The sequence below is a fragment of the Rhincodon typus genome, chromosome 2, assembly GCF_021869965.1.
Source record: "Rhincodon typus isolate 14 chromosome 2, sRhiTyp1.1, whole genome shotgun sequence".
NCBI classification, from domain to species: domain Eukaryota; kingdom Metazoa; phylum Chordata; class Chondrichthyes; order Orectolobiformes; family Rhincodontidae; genus Rhincodon; species Rhincodon typus.
In genome coordinates, this window is record NC_063333.1 from 142,016,084 (window position 1) to 142,031,410 (window position 15,327).

At 40.7% G+C, this 15,327-nt stretch overlaps 1 protein-coding gene across 1 annotated transcript in view; it reads left to right on the forward strand.

Moving 5' to 3' along the window:
• LOC109935219 (kinesin-like protein KIF15-A) overlaps nucleotides 1–15,327 on the forward strand; it is a 94,092-nt gene that overhangs the window by 20,928 nt on the left and 57,837 nt on the right. The window contains exons 2-6 of the mRNA XM_048609196.1: nucleotides 434–557; nucleotides 2,857–2,957; nucleotides 4,120–4,329; nucleotides 5,945–6,122; nucleotides 6,342–6,483. Coding sequence (XP_048465153.1) covers nucleotides 434–557; nucleotides 2,857–2,957; nucleotides 4,120–4,329; nucleotides 5,945–6,122; nucleotides 6,342–6,483 — 755 coding nt within the window. The remainder of the gene's footprint in view (nucleotides 1–433; nucleotides 558–2,856; nucleotides 2,958–4,119; nucleotides 4,330–5,944; nucleotides 6,123–6,341; nucleotides 6,484–15,327) is intronic.

Below are 15,327 nucleotides of genomic sequence, written 5' to 3' on the forward strand. Positions count from 1 at the left end.
TCCTACCTACTAACCTCATCCCGCCCCCTTGACCTGTCCGTCCTCCCTGGACTGACCTATCTCCTCCCTATCTCCCCACCTACACTCCCCTTTATTGGCTCCATCCCCACTTCTTTGACCTGTCTGTTTCCTCTCCACCTATCTTCTCCTCTATCCATCTTCTATCTGCCTCTCCCTCTCTCCCTATTTATTTCAGAACCCCCTTCCCGTCTCCCATTTCTGATGAAGGGTCTAGGCCCGAAACGTCAGCCTTACTGCTCCTATGATGCTGCTTGGCCTGCTGTGTTCATCCAACACTGCACATTGTTGTCTCAGATTTTCCAGAATCTGCAGTTCCTACTATCTCTGATAATTTGTTGCTTCCTTTTTTATTGCTGTGTTATTGTCAAGCTGCTGATTGATGTAATACCAACTTATGCACCTTTTGTTGTAGGCCATTGTAAATGAAGATACGCAAGGCAACATTGCCCAGCTACAGGCAGAAATCAAGAAGCTGAAAGAACAGCTTTTCGAGCTGTCGAAAGGACAAATGTCACAGTGGGCAGAGGCTAGGAGAGGTAGGTAGCCCGTTAACGTCTTAGGCATTGAGGAATATATGTATATAAGGTGGTGTGCTAAAGTTTAATACAGAAGGAAAACTCCAAAGTACAGATAAATATTATCAAACTGGCAGAATGGGCTTGTAAGTGGAAGTAATGGAGATGGTGCAGTTTGATAGGAATAAGGAGACTACCTATTTCTTAGAAACTGTGTTTACGTAGAGGAGAAGGATCTAAGGGTACAGATATGCAATTCATTAAAAATGTCATTACAGGTTGACAACTGTTTTTAAAACACGAATGAAATCTCACAAAGATTGGAGTCCATTTTCCAAATGAGCTGAATTAAAAAGCAGATAAATATTTCAAACATGTAGAACCTTGATTAGAAAACACTTGGAACACTGTACACATTTCTGGTCTCATCAGAAAGTTGCTGAAGCACTGGCTGAAATTCAGAAATGATTTACCAGAATGATCCTAGAACTGAGGAGGTATAACTATCAGGAAAAAATGAACAGCATGGAGTTGTTTCCTCTTGGAATGAAAATACCTAATAGAGGTTATGAACAATATTATTATGATTATTATTATACTATGAAAGGTAGGTAGATGTAAATGATCTGTTTCCATTTAATAAGAAGTCAAAAGCTGGAGTCGAGAAATTTGAGGATCAGTAATAAATACAGCAAACCTTTTATTAACTGGCATCTATGGGACCAAGACGGTGCTGGTTGATGAAATATTCAGTAAACCCTGACCAAGAAAAGCTTCAAGAGATCAACATCCCTCAAAAACATCAGCACACCTAAAATCAATGTAAAAACACACAGTAAGTAATAGGAACATTTTGCAGGTGTATACACATCACTGTTATAGTTTATTTACAGTGTAAATACTTGGACATCTCGATATTTGAGGTATATAATTTCTACTGGTTTATCAAAAGTGCCAACTGACAAGGTGCCGATTAAAATAATGTTTCTTGTACAATAGAAAATAGAGGAGTTTTTTTTTAATTTGTTCCCTTTCTGGGCCAAAGTTAATTGCATTGCTTTAACAAGATATTTTCTAATCAACTGCTCAGTGATGCTGTAATACACCTCAGGTGGGACTTGAACTCAGGCTTCCTGACTCAGAAGTAGAGACACCATCACTGTGCTACAAGAGCCCTTAAACAACTTGGTGTATTGAGAATATGAAACTCACCAACATATGGTACAATAGAGGCCAACGGTGTATATGTGTTTGAGGTAAAAGTAGATAAATACATGAAGGAGAAAGGAATGGAAGAACACATAGACTAAGATAAAGTCAAAGAATGGGATGTGGCTTATGTAAGAGAATTAACACTGGCATAGGATGGCCTACTATAAATTCTTTGCCTCCAAAAAACTGTTTCTCCATTACGAACATTTTACAATATTTTGGGGCAGTTTGCAAAATTGCTTTTTATTCTTACCTGGAAGTGTTAACATGATCCAGTAATCAGAATTTGTTTTCTACACAAATAAATAAGCCCACACTTAACTGAATTTTACTTCTATGTTAAATTAATTGTTACCAACGTAATGGTTTTGTTTCTAAACTGCAAGCAACAAGCTTTGATTTAATTTGGGTGAGATGTGAACCTGGGGCCCTGTTCATCCTCTGGTGGATGCAAGTGATGCCGTGGTGTTAACTGAAGAAAAAGATGTTTATCCCTAATGGATAAATATTTATACCTCAGTCAAAATTACACTAATGTAAAATCTAAAGAACATTGTCCTTGTCAAATCTGTTTGTGGGAGTTGGCTGTGCAGAAATTGGCTGCTATGATTCCTACTTTACAACGCATAACAAGTACTTCACGAACTCCAAAGAGCTTTAGAGAGATCCTGAGGTTGTCAGAGGCACAACATAAAAGATGTCTTTCCTTTTCATTATACTTTCTTGAAGAGCAAGAGAATGCACACATCATTGACTCTGATTAGTCTTGTGTTTAGTGCTACACTTATTAAGAAAACTACTGGCTCTAATGAAAGGTTTTTGGGGTTAACAGACAATGTGCTGATGAAACCAAGTGGTTTATTTGAGTTTCTGTAGTTAACTCTTCAGCTGGCTGCCAGATACATACAAAGACCACAAAGTATAGAATCAATCAGTTGCTGAACAATTACTTTATTTGAACTTTGGTTTTGCTCAGACCCAACAATATTTTTATGTGATTTTGAAGTTTGCAGTTTTATCATATAAGCCTAATGTAGGTTTATTGAGATTTGTTTTTAGAAAGCTCAACAGAATGAATGCTTTGAGTGTTTTCTTTCACTTTTATCAGATGCTGATTCTGTGGAGAAAAGTGAAGTAGATGACAGTAAATGGAAGAATCACTTTTTGGAAGCAATGCTTCTTTGGGAGAACAGTGAAAGTCAAAACCAGGTTAGATTGCAGCTAAATTTATTTTTGTTTTGAGGGGATGTACAAGTATTCCTAGATAGTGAAACAGTACATGTCTGCAGTTGCATGACATCACAGTATTCCCATTTCATGTGCTGAGTGGTAAGTAATATTCAGGCCATGCAAGTATCAGACAGTGACCATCTTCAACAAGAGAGAGAACCTAATCAATCTCCCTTTGACATTCAATCGAATTACCATCGCTGAATCCCCTGCCATCAACATCTATTGGCCAGAAACTTAATTGTGTCAGCCATATAAATACTGAGGCTGGGAATTCTGCCAAATACCTCTCCTGGCTCCCTGAACCCTGTCAATGGTCTGCAAGTGCCCTTGTCCAGAGTGAGAGGGAATATTTTTCACTTTTCTAGATCCATGCAGCTCCAGCAATACTCAGAAGCTTAAAATTATTCAGGACAAAACAGTCATTGATCGGCAATCCATGCCCCATATGAACACCCACTCCCTTCGTCGCCAACACAAAGTGGACACTACCAGAAAGATATATTTTGGCCACTCAGCAAGACTCCTTTGATATCACTTTCCAAACGCATGACATCTACCATCTACAAGGCAACAGATGCATGGGAGCACCACTCCTCCAAGTCATACATCATGCTAACTTGGAAGTATTATCACCATCCCTTCTTTGTGTTGCTGGATCAAAATCCTAGAACTCCTTCCTAAAGAGCACTCTGGGTATACCTAAAATGCATGGATTGCAGCAGCACCATTTTGTCCAAGACATTCAGGGATTGGCAACAAATGTTGCCCTCACTAGTGCTAACCTTCCAACAAAGAATCATTTACAAATAAAGCTGGATGATTTTCAGCCATTTTAATTAAGTTTTGGTGTCTAAACATGTTTTGGATTAAGTGATACTAACATTTTAGTTTATTATTGGGACTGAATTTGCATCAGTGTTGAAATGCAGTTACAGTTGAAGTAACATTGACTGCATGATGTAGAAATCAGCATGCATCAGTAGGGGATTTGCGAACTCTGTCCCAGAAGGCATTTGACAGGAGAGTTTGAAGGTGAGTGAATATGGAAAAGAAAAGCACTTCCCCTAATTGCTAAAATAACTTGTGTGTTAACACTTGTGCCTTGATTCTTTATCATTTTTTTTTCTTTGTTTTTCAGAACCTGAAAGAAAAAATTGGTCAACTTAAAGATGTGTGTGACAAAAAGGAAAAGATACTTCAATCAAACAAGATGATTGTGAAATTCAGAGAAACCACCATAGCACGTTTGGAAAAGGTCCTGAAGGCATCTCGAGAAACCCTACCTTCTGATGAAAAGGATGCAGTAATCAATGAACTGAGAGAAGAAATTCAAACTTTAAAAGAACAGGTGAGATATTTGCCTGGAAACTGGCATGCTTAGAATTTTAACTTGTCTTGAATCATCTTTGAATACGGTAGTCTATTTGAATTTCTAATCTCTTGGAAATGTGAAGTCACTTTGTTTTTTACAATTCTTTTCAGCAAAGCAAGATATTGAAAACTATTTTACAAACAGTTTAAGATTAATTTCATTTTTTTAAAATGTTCAGTGGTGGTGTGTTATAGTTCATGCAGAACGTGGTAATATGCACTTTTTAACTGCTCATTGTAGCCTGGAGCTATGGATAGTGAAGGTAGAAACACGACCATTCTTTGCATTACATGGTGATCGTGAATTTCTTCTGCTATTATGATCTGCTATTGGCATATGTTGTAAGGATTTACAGGCGGATACTTAACCTGTTTCATCATGTAATGACTAAACCTTTGGCTGTCCAGTTCTGGGGTGTGACATGATCCTGGAGATTTTCGTTCAGAGGCAGGATTGATATCTGTTGTACTACAAGACCTCTAAATGATTTAGTAACTCCAAATGATAAGTTATGCGAAGTAAGGTGTTGCTTATTGTTTTTTTTTCATCAACCAGGTTAATATTAATGTAAGCCTTTCTGCTCCTATGATGCTGCTTGGCCTGCTGTGTTCATCCAGCCCTGCACCTTGTTGTCTCGGATTCTCCAGCATCTGCAGTTCCTACTATCTCTAATATAAATGTTGTTGAGTTTTATCTTTCCATGGAGCAAATCGTTCTAGAAGTACATGTTCTAAATCACAAAACAGTGGTAACACAAGTCATTGAGGTCGCAACAATGCTAACACAGAAAATACAGCAAAGAGCTGCAGATGATGGAAATGTGAAACAAAAATGGAAATTTCTGTTTTTGTTTCAAAATGGTGACAGTACTAGTTCATTTTCAGAGGAACAATTTAAAAGCGCACACATTATGTTAAACTTGCACAGGACTTTTCAAAAAAAAACCAAAATGCTGGAAATATAAAATCAAACAGAAAATACTGGTAATACTCAGCTGGTCGGGTGACGTGTGGAGAAAAGAACAGAGTTAATGTTTCAGGTCTTTGACCTTCCATTTATGACTTTTTGATATAGAGAACATTGGAATATTGTGCACTGTTATCATCTGCATACCATAAAAGGAGTATACAACCACCGAGATGGTGGAAAAGAGATTTCCAATGATGGGTATAATTATCAGGAAAGATTGACAGGCTGGGTTTCTTTTCTCTAGGAAACAGAGGCTGAAGTTTGACCTAATAAACAGACTTTTATCAGCCCTCGTGCTAATTTTTAGAGGAAGTGTTCCATTTGAAAGGAGCCCAAACCTCGGGGTCATAATCGTAAAATTGCCTTAAGAAAACTTAACTCAACAGTTTTAACATTTAAAATGTTGAACATTTAAAACATGTAGCATAGATTCCTTTAAGAAGAAGCTAGTTAAATTGTGAGGGAGTAAGGAACAGAAAGATATGTAGACTGGGTCAGGTGAGATGAGGTGGATGAGTGTCAGCATGGACCAGTTGAGCCAGATATTCTGTTTCTGAGATGTACATTGATTGTAATTAACATAAAATACCTTGTAGGAATCTATACTGTCTTGTGTTACTAGATTGAACAAGACCCTCGGGTTGCCAGTTATGCAATGGAGAATCGTGCATTGCGGGAAGAAAACAAATACTTAAACTCCTTGGACAGTGTGAAACGTGCTAAGGAAATTACTTCATGCATGGCAGCAGAATTGGAAAGGGCATTTTTGCAAGCCTCTATTTCTGATAAAAATGCTGGAGGTAAATGTTCTTTTATGCAGCTTTTGTAATTTAGCATGTCGGGTTAATTTGCTTGATAAAACTGCTTCCTGATAACTGATTGATAGTACTAATACGTGCTTGTTGATATAATGACTATGTTTGTGTTCTTTTCACTATTCTTGGCTTAGTCCTAATATCTGCTGTGTTGTTCCCTCAAATTGTAACAAGCAAGAGATGCTATGTCAATTCATTTATTAGGTCTGACCTCGTACCAGTCACCTATCAAAGTTGAAAACGTTTCTGCAGCATCACAAGAAAGGCTTAAAGCTCGACTTCTACAAGCGCAGAATGACATATCTTCTGTTAAACAGGAATATGAAGAGTTTCAGGAGCTGACCAAGTAAGTCCATTTGTTTTTGCTGTTTGAAAAACTTACCAACCAATAAAGTACAATCTGTTACAACTAGTTATTTAAAAGCAAAATACTGCGGATGTTGGAAATTGGAAATCTGAAATAAAAATACAAAGTTCTGGAGAAGCCTGGTAGGTCTGGCAGCATCTGTGAGCACTGAGAAAGGGTTATATCAGACTTATTAACTCTGTTTTCTCTCCACAGATGCTGTCAGATCCGCTGAGTTTCTCCAACACTTTGCTTTAATTACAACTGGCTATTTTGTCAGTATGCCAATCTATTTTCTTTTTTGAAGAGTTGGGAACATAGTTTGGGCAGATTTGATTCAGCTCCAGTGAAACTAAACTGTTGACATAGAGGATGTTTAGACAGTGCTGATCTAATAATTGCTTCCCATGAATATTTTAAGTTTGTTTGCCTGAAATTCAAATAAGGTTAATGGGGAATCGGACCTAATATATTCAAATGACACCTCTAACCTTATTTTTAAATATATGAATTTTGTTCTCTTGTCTTCTGCTTGCTTTGAGATGAATATTTGAAAATGCAACATTTCTGTAATGTTTACATGTATCTTCGTATTGATTTTGTTTAACGTATGGGTTTCAGTGCAAACACTTTTTTTTGTGCTTTGTTTGTGGCCAGCAAGAAACGTTATTATTGCTCTCGTAGCCTTCCATACTTACCCAGATTTATAAAAGCCTTACCAGTTATTGGATATCCTGAAGTTCATTTAATTGCATAGCCACTGCATCCATCATTTTGTTTTAAAATGTGTTTGACATTAACCTTGCCTCCACCCTGATCCATCATCGAGTTAAAATGCTGTAGAAATGATATTTGACCTTCAAATGTTTCTGGCTTACCTTTATTCTTTTCATTGAAACGGTCTTAATGCTTAGGAGAGGTAAGACTGGGGCCTGCTTTGGAGCAGTGTAAGGTTGCTCAGATATCCTCAATACACTAAATGCAGAGTGTTCATTTTTTCTGTATGTTGGCAATTCTCAAGTTTCCCTGAGAGAAATTCCTGTTTGATTCTTGAGACATGGAGGTGCTTGTGGACCTTTCCGCCCTGGGGCCATCTTGAAGATAGATCTTGATACTTGGCTTCTACATGATGAATGGTGGTCAGTCCAGCAGTGAACGCTGCACATGGATTTCATTATACGCGCATCCTCCTGTCCCTCTGCCTGGTGATGCATTAATCATTTAGATACAATATATGAAATGGGTTTGCATGCAAGATATCAGTTGTAATTAGAGAGCTGGAAAACTGTGTTGGTGACCTGGAGCTCGTACTTAGCACACATCATTTGTAGGAGGAGATTGTTGCTGTCATTGCACGGACAGGAAGCTGTTCAATCTGTTATAGAGCGGAGGACAACCCCCCTCTAATAACTAAAACCAAAACATCCAGAGAATCTCTCCTTGCCCTATAATCTGTTAAAAGAAGTGTGAAAAGTGGTATAACCCACCTCTCACTCACAATCTGTTATAAAGGAGTAGTTAAGTGAAATAAACTCCTGACACTCATGATTATAATCAACAAGTAACAATTTATTTATCTAACTCTAACAATGAACAATTAACAAACCGAACAATTCCCCTCTAATTACTAACCATTTCTGAATAAAATAAGATTCTAATGGTATGCTGTTCCAATAAATATAAGTCCCACTTATAGAAACCAAAATTTAAAAAATTAGAACTCAGTCTCTCAAAATTACAGCCTGGTTACATGTTCCTGAATGTTCTTTCTTTTCTCCATTAATCTTCTGTCAGGAACGCCTTCTCTGTCGAATTCTTCTATCTGGAATATTAACTAAGAGTGCCATGGGACCTTTATTTAGATTATGCTTTCTCTAAGAGCTGAGACAGATGAACTCTTAGCAGATGGCTGTTTGCTGTCTGCCGATTTTACAACTGTCCCCTTGATGACACATCAATTTCTTAGAATAGGATTGGTCCAATGTTGTCAAAACCATCAGATTTAAATTTAATTGGTTTTTAGTATCTAAGTGCCTGGTTCAAATTAATTGGCTAAATCAAAACTTGTCTTGATAATGGAATAAAACTGTGGCTTGGCCTGCTAACCATCTAGCCTTTTGATACAAATGTTTCAATTTGGGTGCTCTGTGCAACTGCAAACCCACAAGCTGCCAAAGATCTTTTTTTTAAAAAACACATCATCTTTTAAAGGAACCACATACTGCTTTTCCCCTCTTATTTTATAAACATCAATGTTTTGCAAACACCAAACTCTAACATCCTGCCTTCTAATCCACAAGTACTCCACCCAACTTTGCAACATTTCTCCCATTTAAGAAAAAAATGAACCATCATTATGAAAAGATGGCTTCATTTTTTTTCTAAACCTTAATGCCATTATATTGTTAGAGCCATAGTTCATTAATCTAGAGTTACACATGTCATACTAATTCAATATACCTACAATATTGAACCCTACCGTTTCTCTCAAACTGGTGCTTCAACATCAATCACTTGGTCTCTCCACCCCTGTCACTTACTCTGCCCTCTGCTCTCATCGCTCCAACTCCAACCTCACTGTTAAGCCCGCTGATAAAGGGAGGTTGGAGGCACAGTGGTAGTATCGTGATCTGACCTCTACATCACTGAGGCCAGACGCCAACTCTCTGATACCTCCTCCTACCGTCCCCTCAATCATGACCCCACTTCTGATCACTCGGCCATCATCTCCCAGACCATCAACAACCTCATCACCTTGGGACATCTCCTGTCCAGAGCCTCCAACCTGATAGTTTCCCAACCTCGCACTGCCTGCTTCTGTCTCCTATTCAAAATCCATAAACCTAACTGCCCCAGTTGACCCATTGTCTCTGCCTGCTCCTGTCCCACCAAGTTCATTTCCTCCTATCTAGGAACTCCCTACCTGCATTCGTGAACAGCCACACCCTCCATCTTTTGCAAAACTTTCAATTCCTGGCCCCCAACACCTCATCTTTACCATGGATATACAGTCCCTTTACGCCTGTATCCTCCACACAGAGGGCCTAAAAGCCCTCTGCTCCTTCCTCTCCCGTAGGCCCAATCAGTCCCCCTCCACTGACATTCTCATTCGCTTGGCAGATCTCGTCCTCACCCTCAACAATTTTTCCCTTGATTCCTCCCACTTCCTACAAACCAAGGGGGTGGCCATGGGTACCCACACATGCACAAGTTATGCCTACCTCTTTGTAGGATTTGTGGAACAGTCCCTTTTCCCCAACTACACTGGCACCATCCCTCACCTCTTTCTCTGCTGGCTTGATGACTGCATCGGTGCTGTTACAAGGAGCTCGAGCAGTTCATCAACTTTGCCAACACCTTCCACCCTGCCCTCAAATTCACCTGGACCATTTCTAACACCTCCCTCCTCTTCCTGGTCCTTTTCACCTCCCTCTCCCGAAACTGACTCCCCACTGACTCCCACAACTACCTCGACTACACCTCTTCTCAACCACCGTCCTGCAAAAATGCTATCCCATACTTTCAATTCCTCTGCATCTGCTCCCAGGATGAGGTGCTCTACTCCTGGACATCCCAGATATCCTCCTACTTTAGAGACTGCAGTTCTGCCCTCTGTATTTAAGGATGCCCTGAACTGCATCTCCATTTCCTGCACTTACGCCCTCAAACCCCCTCCCTCAAAAACAATAAGGGTAGTCTCCTTAGTCCTCACATACCACCCTACCAACTCTGAATCAAACGTGTCATCCTCTGACATTTCTGCCACCTACAATCAACTTCACCACCAAAACGATATTTCCTTCCCCACCCCTGTCTGCTTTCCACCAGGCCCATTCATTCCATGACTCCCTCATCAGTCCTACGTTCCCCACCAACTTCTCTACCACACCCGATGCCTTTCCCTGCAACCACAAGAGGTGCAACACCTCCCCTGTCATCTCTGCCCAAGGCCCCAAACAATCCTTCCAGATCTGGCAGAAATTCACCTACACTTCATCCGACCTGATCTATTGTATCTGTTGCTCCCGATGTGGTCTCCTCTTTATCAGGGAGACTTGGGGACCGTTTCTCAGAGCATCTGCATGCTGCATGCATCAACCAACCTGATGTTCCGGTTGCCATCTATTTTAATTCCCCCTGCCACTTCCCTGATGACATGTCCATCCTTGGCCTCCACTGTCAGAGTGAGGCCAAATGTAAACTGGAGGAACAACACTTGATATTTTGCCTTTGGAGCTTACAGCCCATTGGCCTCAATATTGACCACCAGCTTCAAAATCTCTCCACCCCCAGCCTTATGCCATGTTCAGCCCTCCTCCTCACCTCCCTGACCTGACCTAACCTTTCCATCTTCCTACTCATCTGTTCGCTCCCACTGACCAACCACACTAACTCCCTAGCTGCATTCACTTATCACCATCCCACCTACCCTTCCACCGCCCTACCCTCCTCGCTGTATTTACTTTTGGGCTCCTCTCCCCATCCCCAGTTCTGACGAAGGGTTTCAGCCCGAAACGTTGACTTTCCGGCTCCTTGTATGCTGTCTGACCCGCTGTGCTTTTTCAGCTTCACATCTGTTGCCTCTGGCTTCCAGCATTTGCAGTCCTTAGTCTCCTACCAGTTCTATCTTGTATACACATTTTTCTTCTAAACCCGTGATAATACATCCGCAATAACATTTTCACGATCTGCAACATGTACAGTCTGTAAATTAAATGCTTGCAACATAAGACTCCAACAAAGTAATCAGTTGTTTTTGTCCTTAAATCTTTTCAAAAATGTCAAAGGATTGTGATTGGTATATGCAGTGGTCTCTGATGCATTGTTGCAACATAAATATTAAAATGTTGTAGGGCCATTACCAAACTCAATAACAGTTTTCAATGGTTGAATATTTTCTCTGGTGGATGTTGAGTTTCTTCGAAATGTAACCGACACAGCTCCAACCCCTACATCACTTGCATCAATGACAACTTTAAAGCATTTCAAGAAATTTGATGTGGCTAAAATAGATGCGGTGGTTAACTGCTTTTAAAATCTCAAATGCCTCCTGACATTGTTCTGTCCACAGAAATTTCATGTTCTTTTTCAACATCCACCAGCGGTGCCATCACGTGATGAAGGTTTGGTACAAATTTCCTGTAGATTCTGCTCAATCCTAAAAATCATAGCACTTCCTTCTTCAAGGATGGTCTTGGAGATTCCTCGATGACCATTGTCTTCACGTTCCTCAGTGTCATCTGTCCGTGTCTGATGTTGTGCCCTAAGAATGTCACTTCTGCCTTTGCGAATTCTGTTTATGCCAAGTTTATGATGAACTTTGCTTTCCATAGTCTCTGAAAGAGTGATGTCAAATGCTCCATGTGATTTTTCCACAAATGGCTACACTAAGTCATCTATATAGACGACACAATTAGCTCTACTGCATCCCAAAACCAGCTCGTCCCCGCCTCCCTAACCTGTCCTTTCTCCCACCTATCCCCTCCTTCCACCTCAAGCCGCACCCCCATCTCCTACCTACTAACCTCATCCCGCCCCCTTGACCTGTCCGTCCTCCCTGGACTGACCTATCCCCTCCCTAACTCCCCACCTACACTCACCTTTACTGGCTCCATCCCTGCCTCTTCGACCTGTTTGTTTCCTCTCCACCTATCCTCTCCTCTATCCATCTTCTATCCGCCTCCCACTCTCTCCCTATTTATTTCAGAACCCCCTTCCCCTCCCCCTTTTCTGATGAAGGGTCTAGGCCCGAAACGTCAGCCTTTCTGCTCCTATGATGCTGCTTGGCCTGCTGTGTTCATCCAGCCCTGCACCTTGTTGTCTCGGATTCTCCAGCATCTGCAGTTCCTACTATCTCTGATACAATTAGTCAATCCTGCCACAACTGTGTTCATGAGTCTTTGAAAAGTGACTGGTGCGTTTTTCATTCCAAAGGGCATTACTTTAAATTGATAAAGCCCATTTGGGATTACAAAAGCAGAAACCTCTTTCACGCTCTCCAACAAAGGTACTTGCCAGTAACTTTGAAGTAAGCCCAACTTTGTGATGTAAGTGGCTTGTCCTATTTTTTTCACACAGTCCTTTAGCCTTGGAAATGGGTATGAATCTGATTTGGTCATGGCGTTAACCTTCCGATAATCTATGCAGAATCATTGAGTACTGTCAGGTTTGCAAACCAACACGATCGGCAAACTCCACTCGCTTTGACTTGGCTATATGATGTCTTCTTGGAGCATCGCTTCCACTTCCTTCTGAACCTGTGTTGCTTTGAGAGAATTAAGCCTGTAAGAGTGTTGTTTTATCAGAACAGCATTCCCTACATTAACCTCATGTACTATGGTATTAGCCCTCCCCATTCTGTTTCTGCATATGCCCTCATAGCGCTGCAACAAGTCGTTCAATTCAGTTCTCTGTTCCTGGGACAGAAAGCTCAGTACCCTATCCCATTCTTTAAGAGCTTCCTCATTATTCAGTCTATTCTGAGGCACATCAAAATCCAAATTATCTGGATTTGATTCCCCACTCTGAGTGGCAGTAACTAATACCTGTTTCTCTGGCTCCCTTTCCATATCTTAGTAAATATTTCAGCATGTTCACATGACCTATCCGAAAAATATTTTTCCTATCTGGTGTCTTTACCGGATAATTCACCTGACTTAACTTCTTGTCAATTTGATAGGGACCACTAAACCTTGCTTTGAAGCGGTCTCCTACCACTGGTAACAGCACTAATTCTTTATCCCCACAGGCAAAGGTACGAATTTTAGATTTCTTATCTGCTTCTTGCTTCATTAGATACTGTGCCACCTCAAATGTTGTCTAACTAATTCACCTACTCTGTTTATTCTTTCTCTCACCTCAGATACATTACCCAGCTGTGAGATCTCTGATTTCAGACCTATCAGCTTTTCCTTAATTAATTTTAAAGGCCCTCTTACTTTGTGTCTGAATATCAATTCAAACGGAGTAAACTGAGTCGATTAATTTGGAGCATCTCCAATAGCAAATAATATAAATGGGATACCTTTATCCCAATCATTGGGGTAATCCTGACAGTAGGCCCTCAGCATTGTCTTTAGGGTCTGATGCAACCTTTCCAATGCTGTCTGGGATTTAGGATGGTATGCATTTGATTTGAAGTGTTGGATGCCTAAACTATCCATGACCTCCTTAAATAATTTGGCAGTAACATTGAACCTTTGGTCTGACTGAATCTCCCTGGGTGATCCATAACGGGTAAGGAAAGCAAGAAATTAACTGCACCAAAACCTCTTTTGCCTTGACATTCTGTAATGGAATTGCCTTCAGAAGTCTGGTAGACACATCCATTATGATTAGTAAATACTGGTTACCACTTTTGGTTACACAATCAGTCATAACACACGTGAAAGGTTCTTCAAATGCAGGAATTGGCATCAAAGGCGCTGATTTTATTACTGCCTGTGGCTTTCCTTCCAGCTGACACATGTGACAGGTATGGTAAAGTCCAACCACATCTTTATGTAATCCAGGCCAATAGAAATGGTTCTGTATCTTAGGTTGAGTTTTCCTCACTTCTTGATGACCTCCTACAGGTAATTTGTGTGCTACCTGCAATACTTCCTGCCTGAATGCTACTGGCAACACAATCTGGTGAACGTTCGCCCATTTTTCCTCTGCACTAACCTGCCATGGTCTCCATTTGCGCCTTAAGATTTTATCCTGAAGGTAATAACATTCTGGAATACACTCTGATTCCTTTTCTGAGTTGGCTTTAAGATATAAACCCTTCATTGTCTCATCTTTTTGTTGTAACTCCATTAATCTTTCAGAACTAAATACCTCTCTGCTTGATCCTCTACCTGTTCAGGTTTTTACTTTACCATTTCAGCAAACAGGGTGTCAGCTAACTGGACCTCAACTCCTTCATCTTTCCGTTTTGATTTCCCTTCTTGTTTTAGCTTATTGAACATAAGAACTAGGAGCAGGAGTAGGCCATCTGGCCCCTCGAGCCTGCCCCGCCATTTAATAAGATCATGGATGATCTTTTTGAGACTCAGTTCCACTTACCCGCCCACTCACCATAACCCTTAATTCCTTTACTGTTCAAAAATTTATCTAGCCTTGCCTTAAAAACATTCAGCGAGGTAGCTTCAACCGCTTCACTGGGCAGGGAATTCCACAGATTCACAACCCTTTGGGTGAAGAAGTTCCTCCTGACCTCAGTCCTACATCTGCTTCCCTTTATTTTGAGGTGATGCCCTCTAGTCCTAGTTTCACCTGCTAGCGGAAACAACCTCCCTGCCTCCACCTTATCTATTCCCTTCATAATCTTATGTGTTTCTATAAGATCTCCCCTCATTCTTCTGAATTCCAATGAGTATAATCCCAGTCTACTAAGTCTCTCCTCATAATCCAACCCTCTCAACTCTGGAATCAACCGAGTGAATCTCCTCTGCACCCCCTCCAGTGCTAGTATATCTCTTCTCAAGTAAGGAGACCAAAACTGCGCCCAGTACTCCAGGTGTGGCCTCACCAGGACCCTATACAGCTGCAGCATAGCCTCCCTGTTTTTAAACTCCATCCCTCGAGCAATGGCAGACAAAATTCCATTTGCCTTTTTAATTACCTGCTGCATCTGCAATCCTACTTTTAGCGATTCATGCACAAGGACACCCAAGTCCCTCTGCACAGTAGCGTGCTGCACCTTTTTTACCATTTGAAACATAGTCCATTTTGCTGTTATTCCTACCAAAATGGATGACCTCACACTTATTAACATTGTACTCCATCTGCCAGACCTTTGTCCACTCACTTAGACTATCTATATCCCTCTGCAGACTTTCAGTGTCTTCTGCACACTTT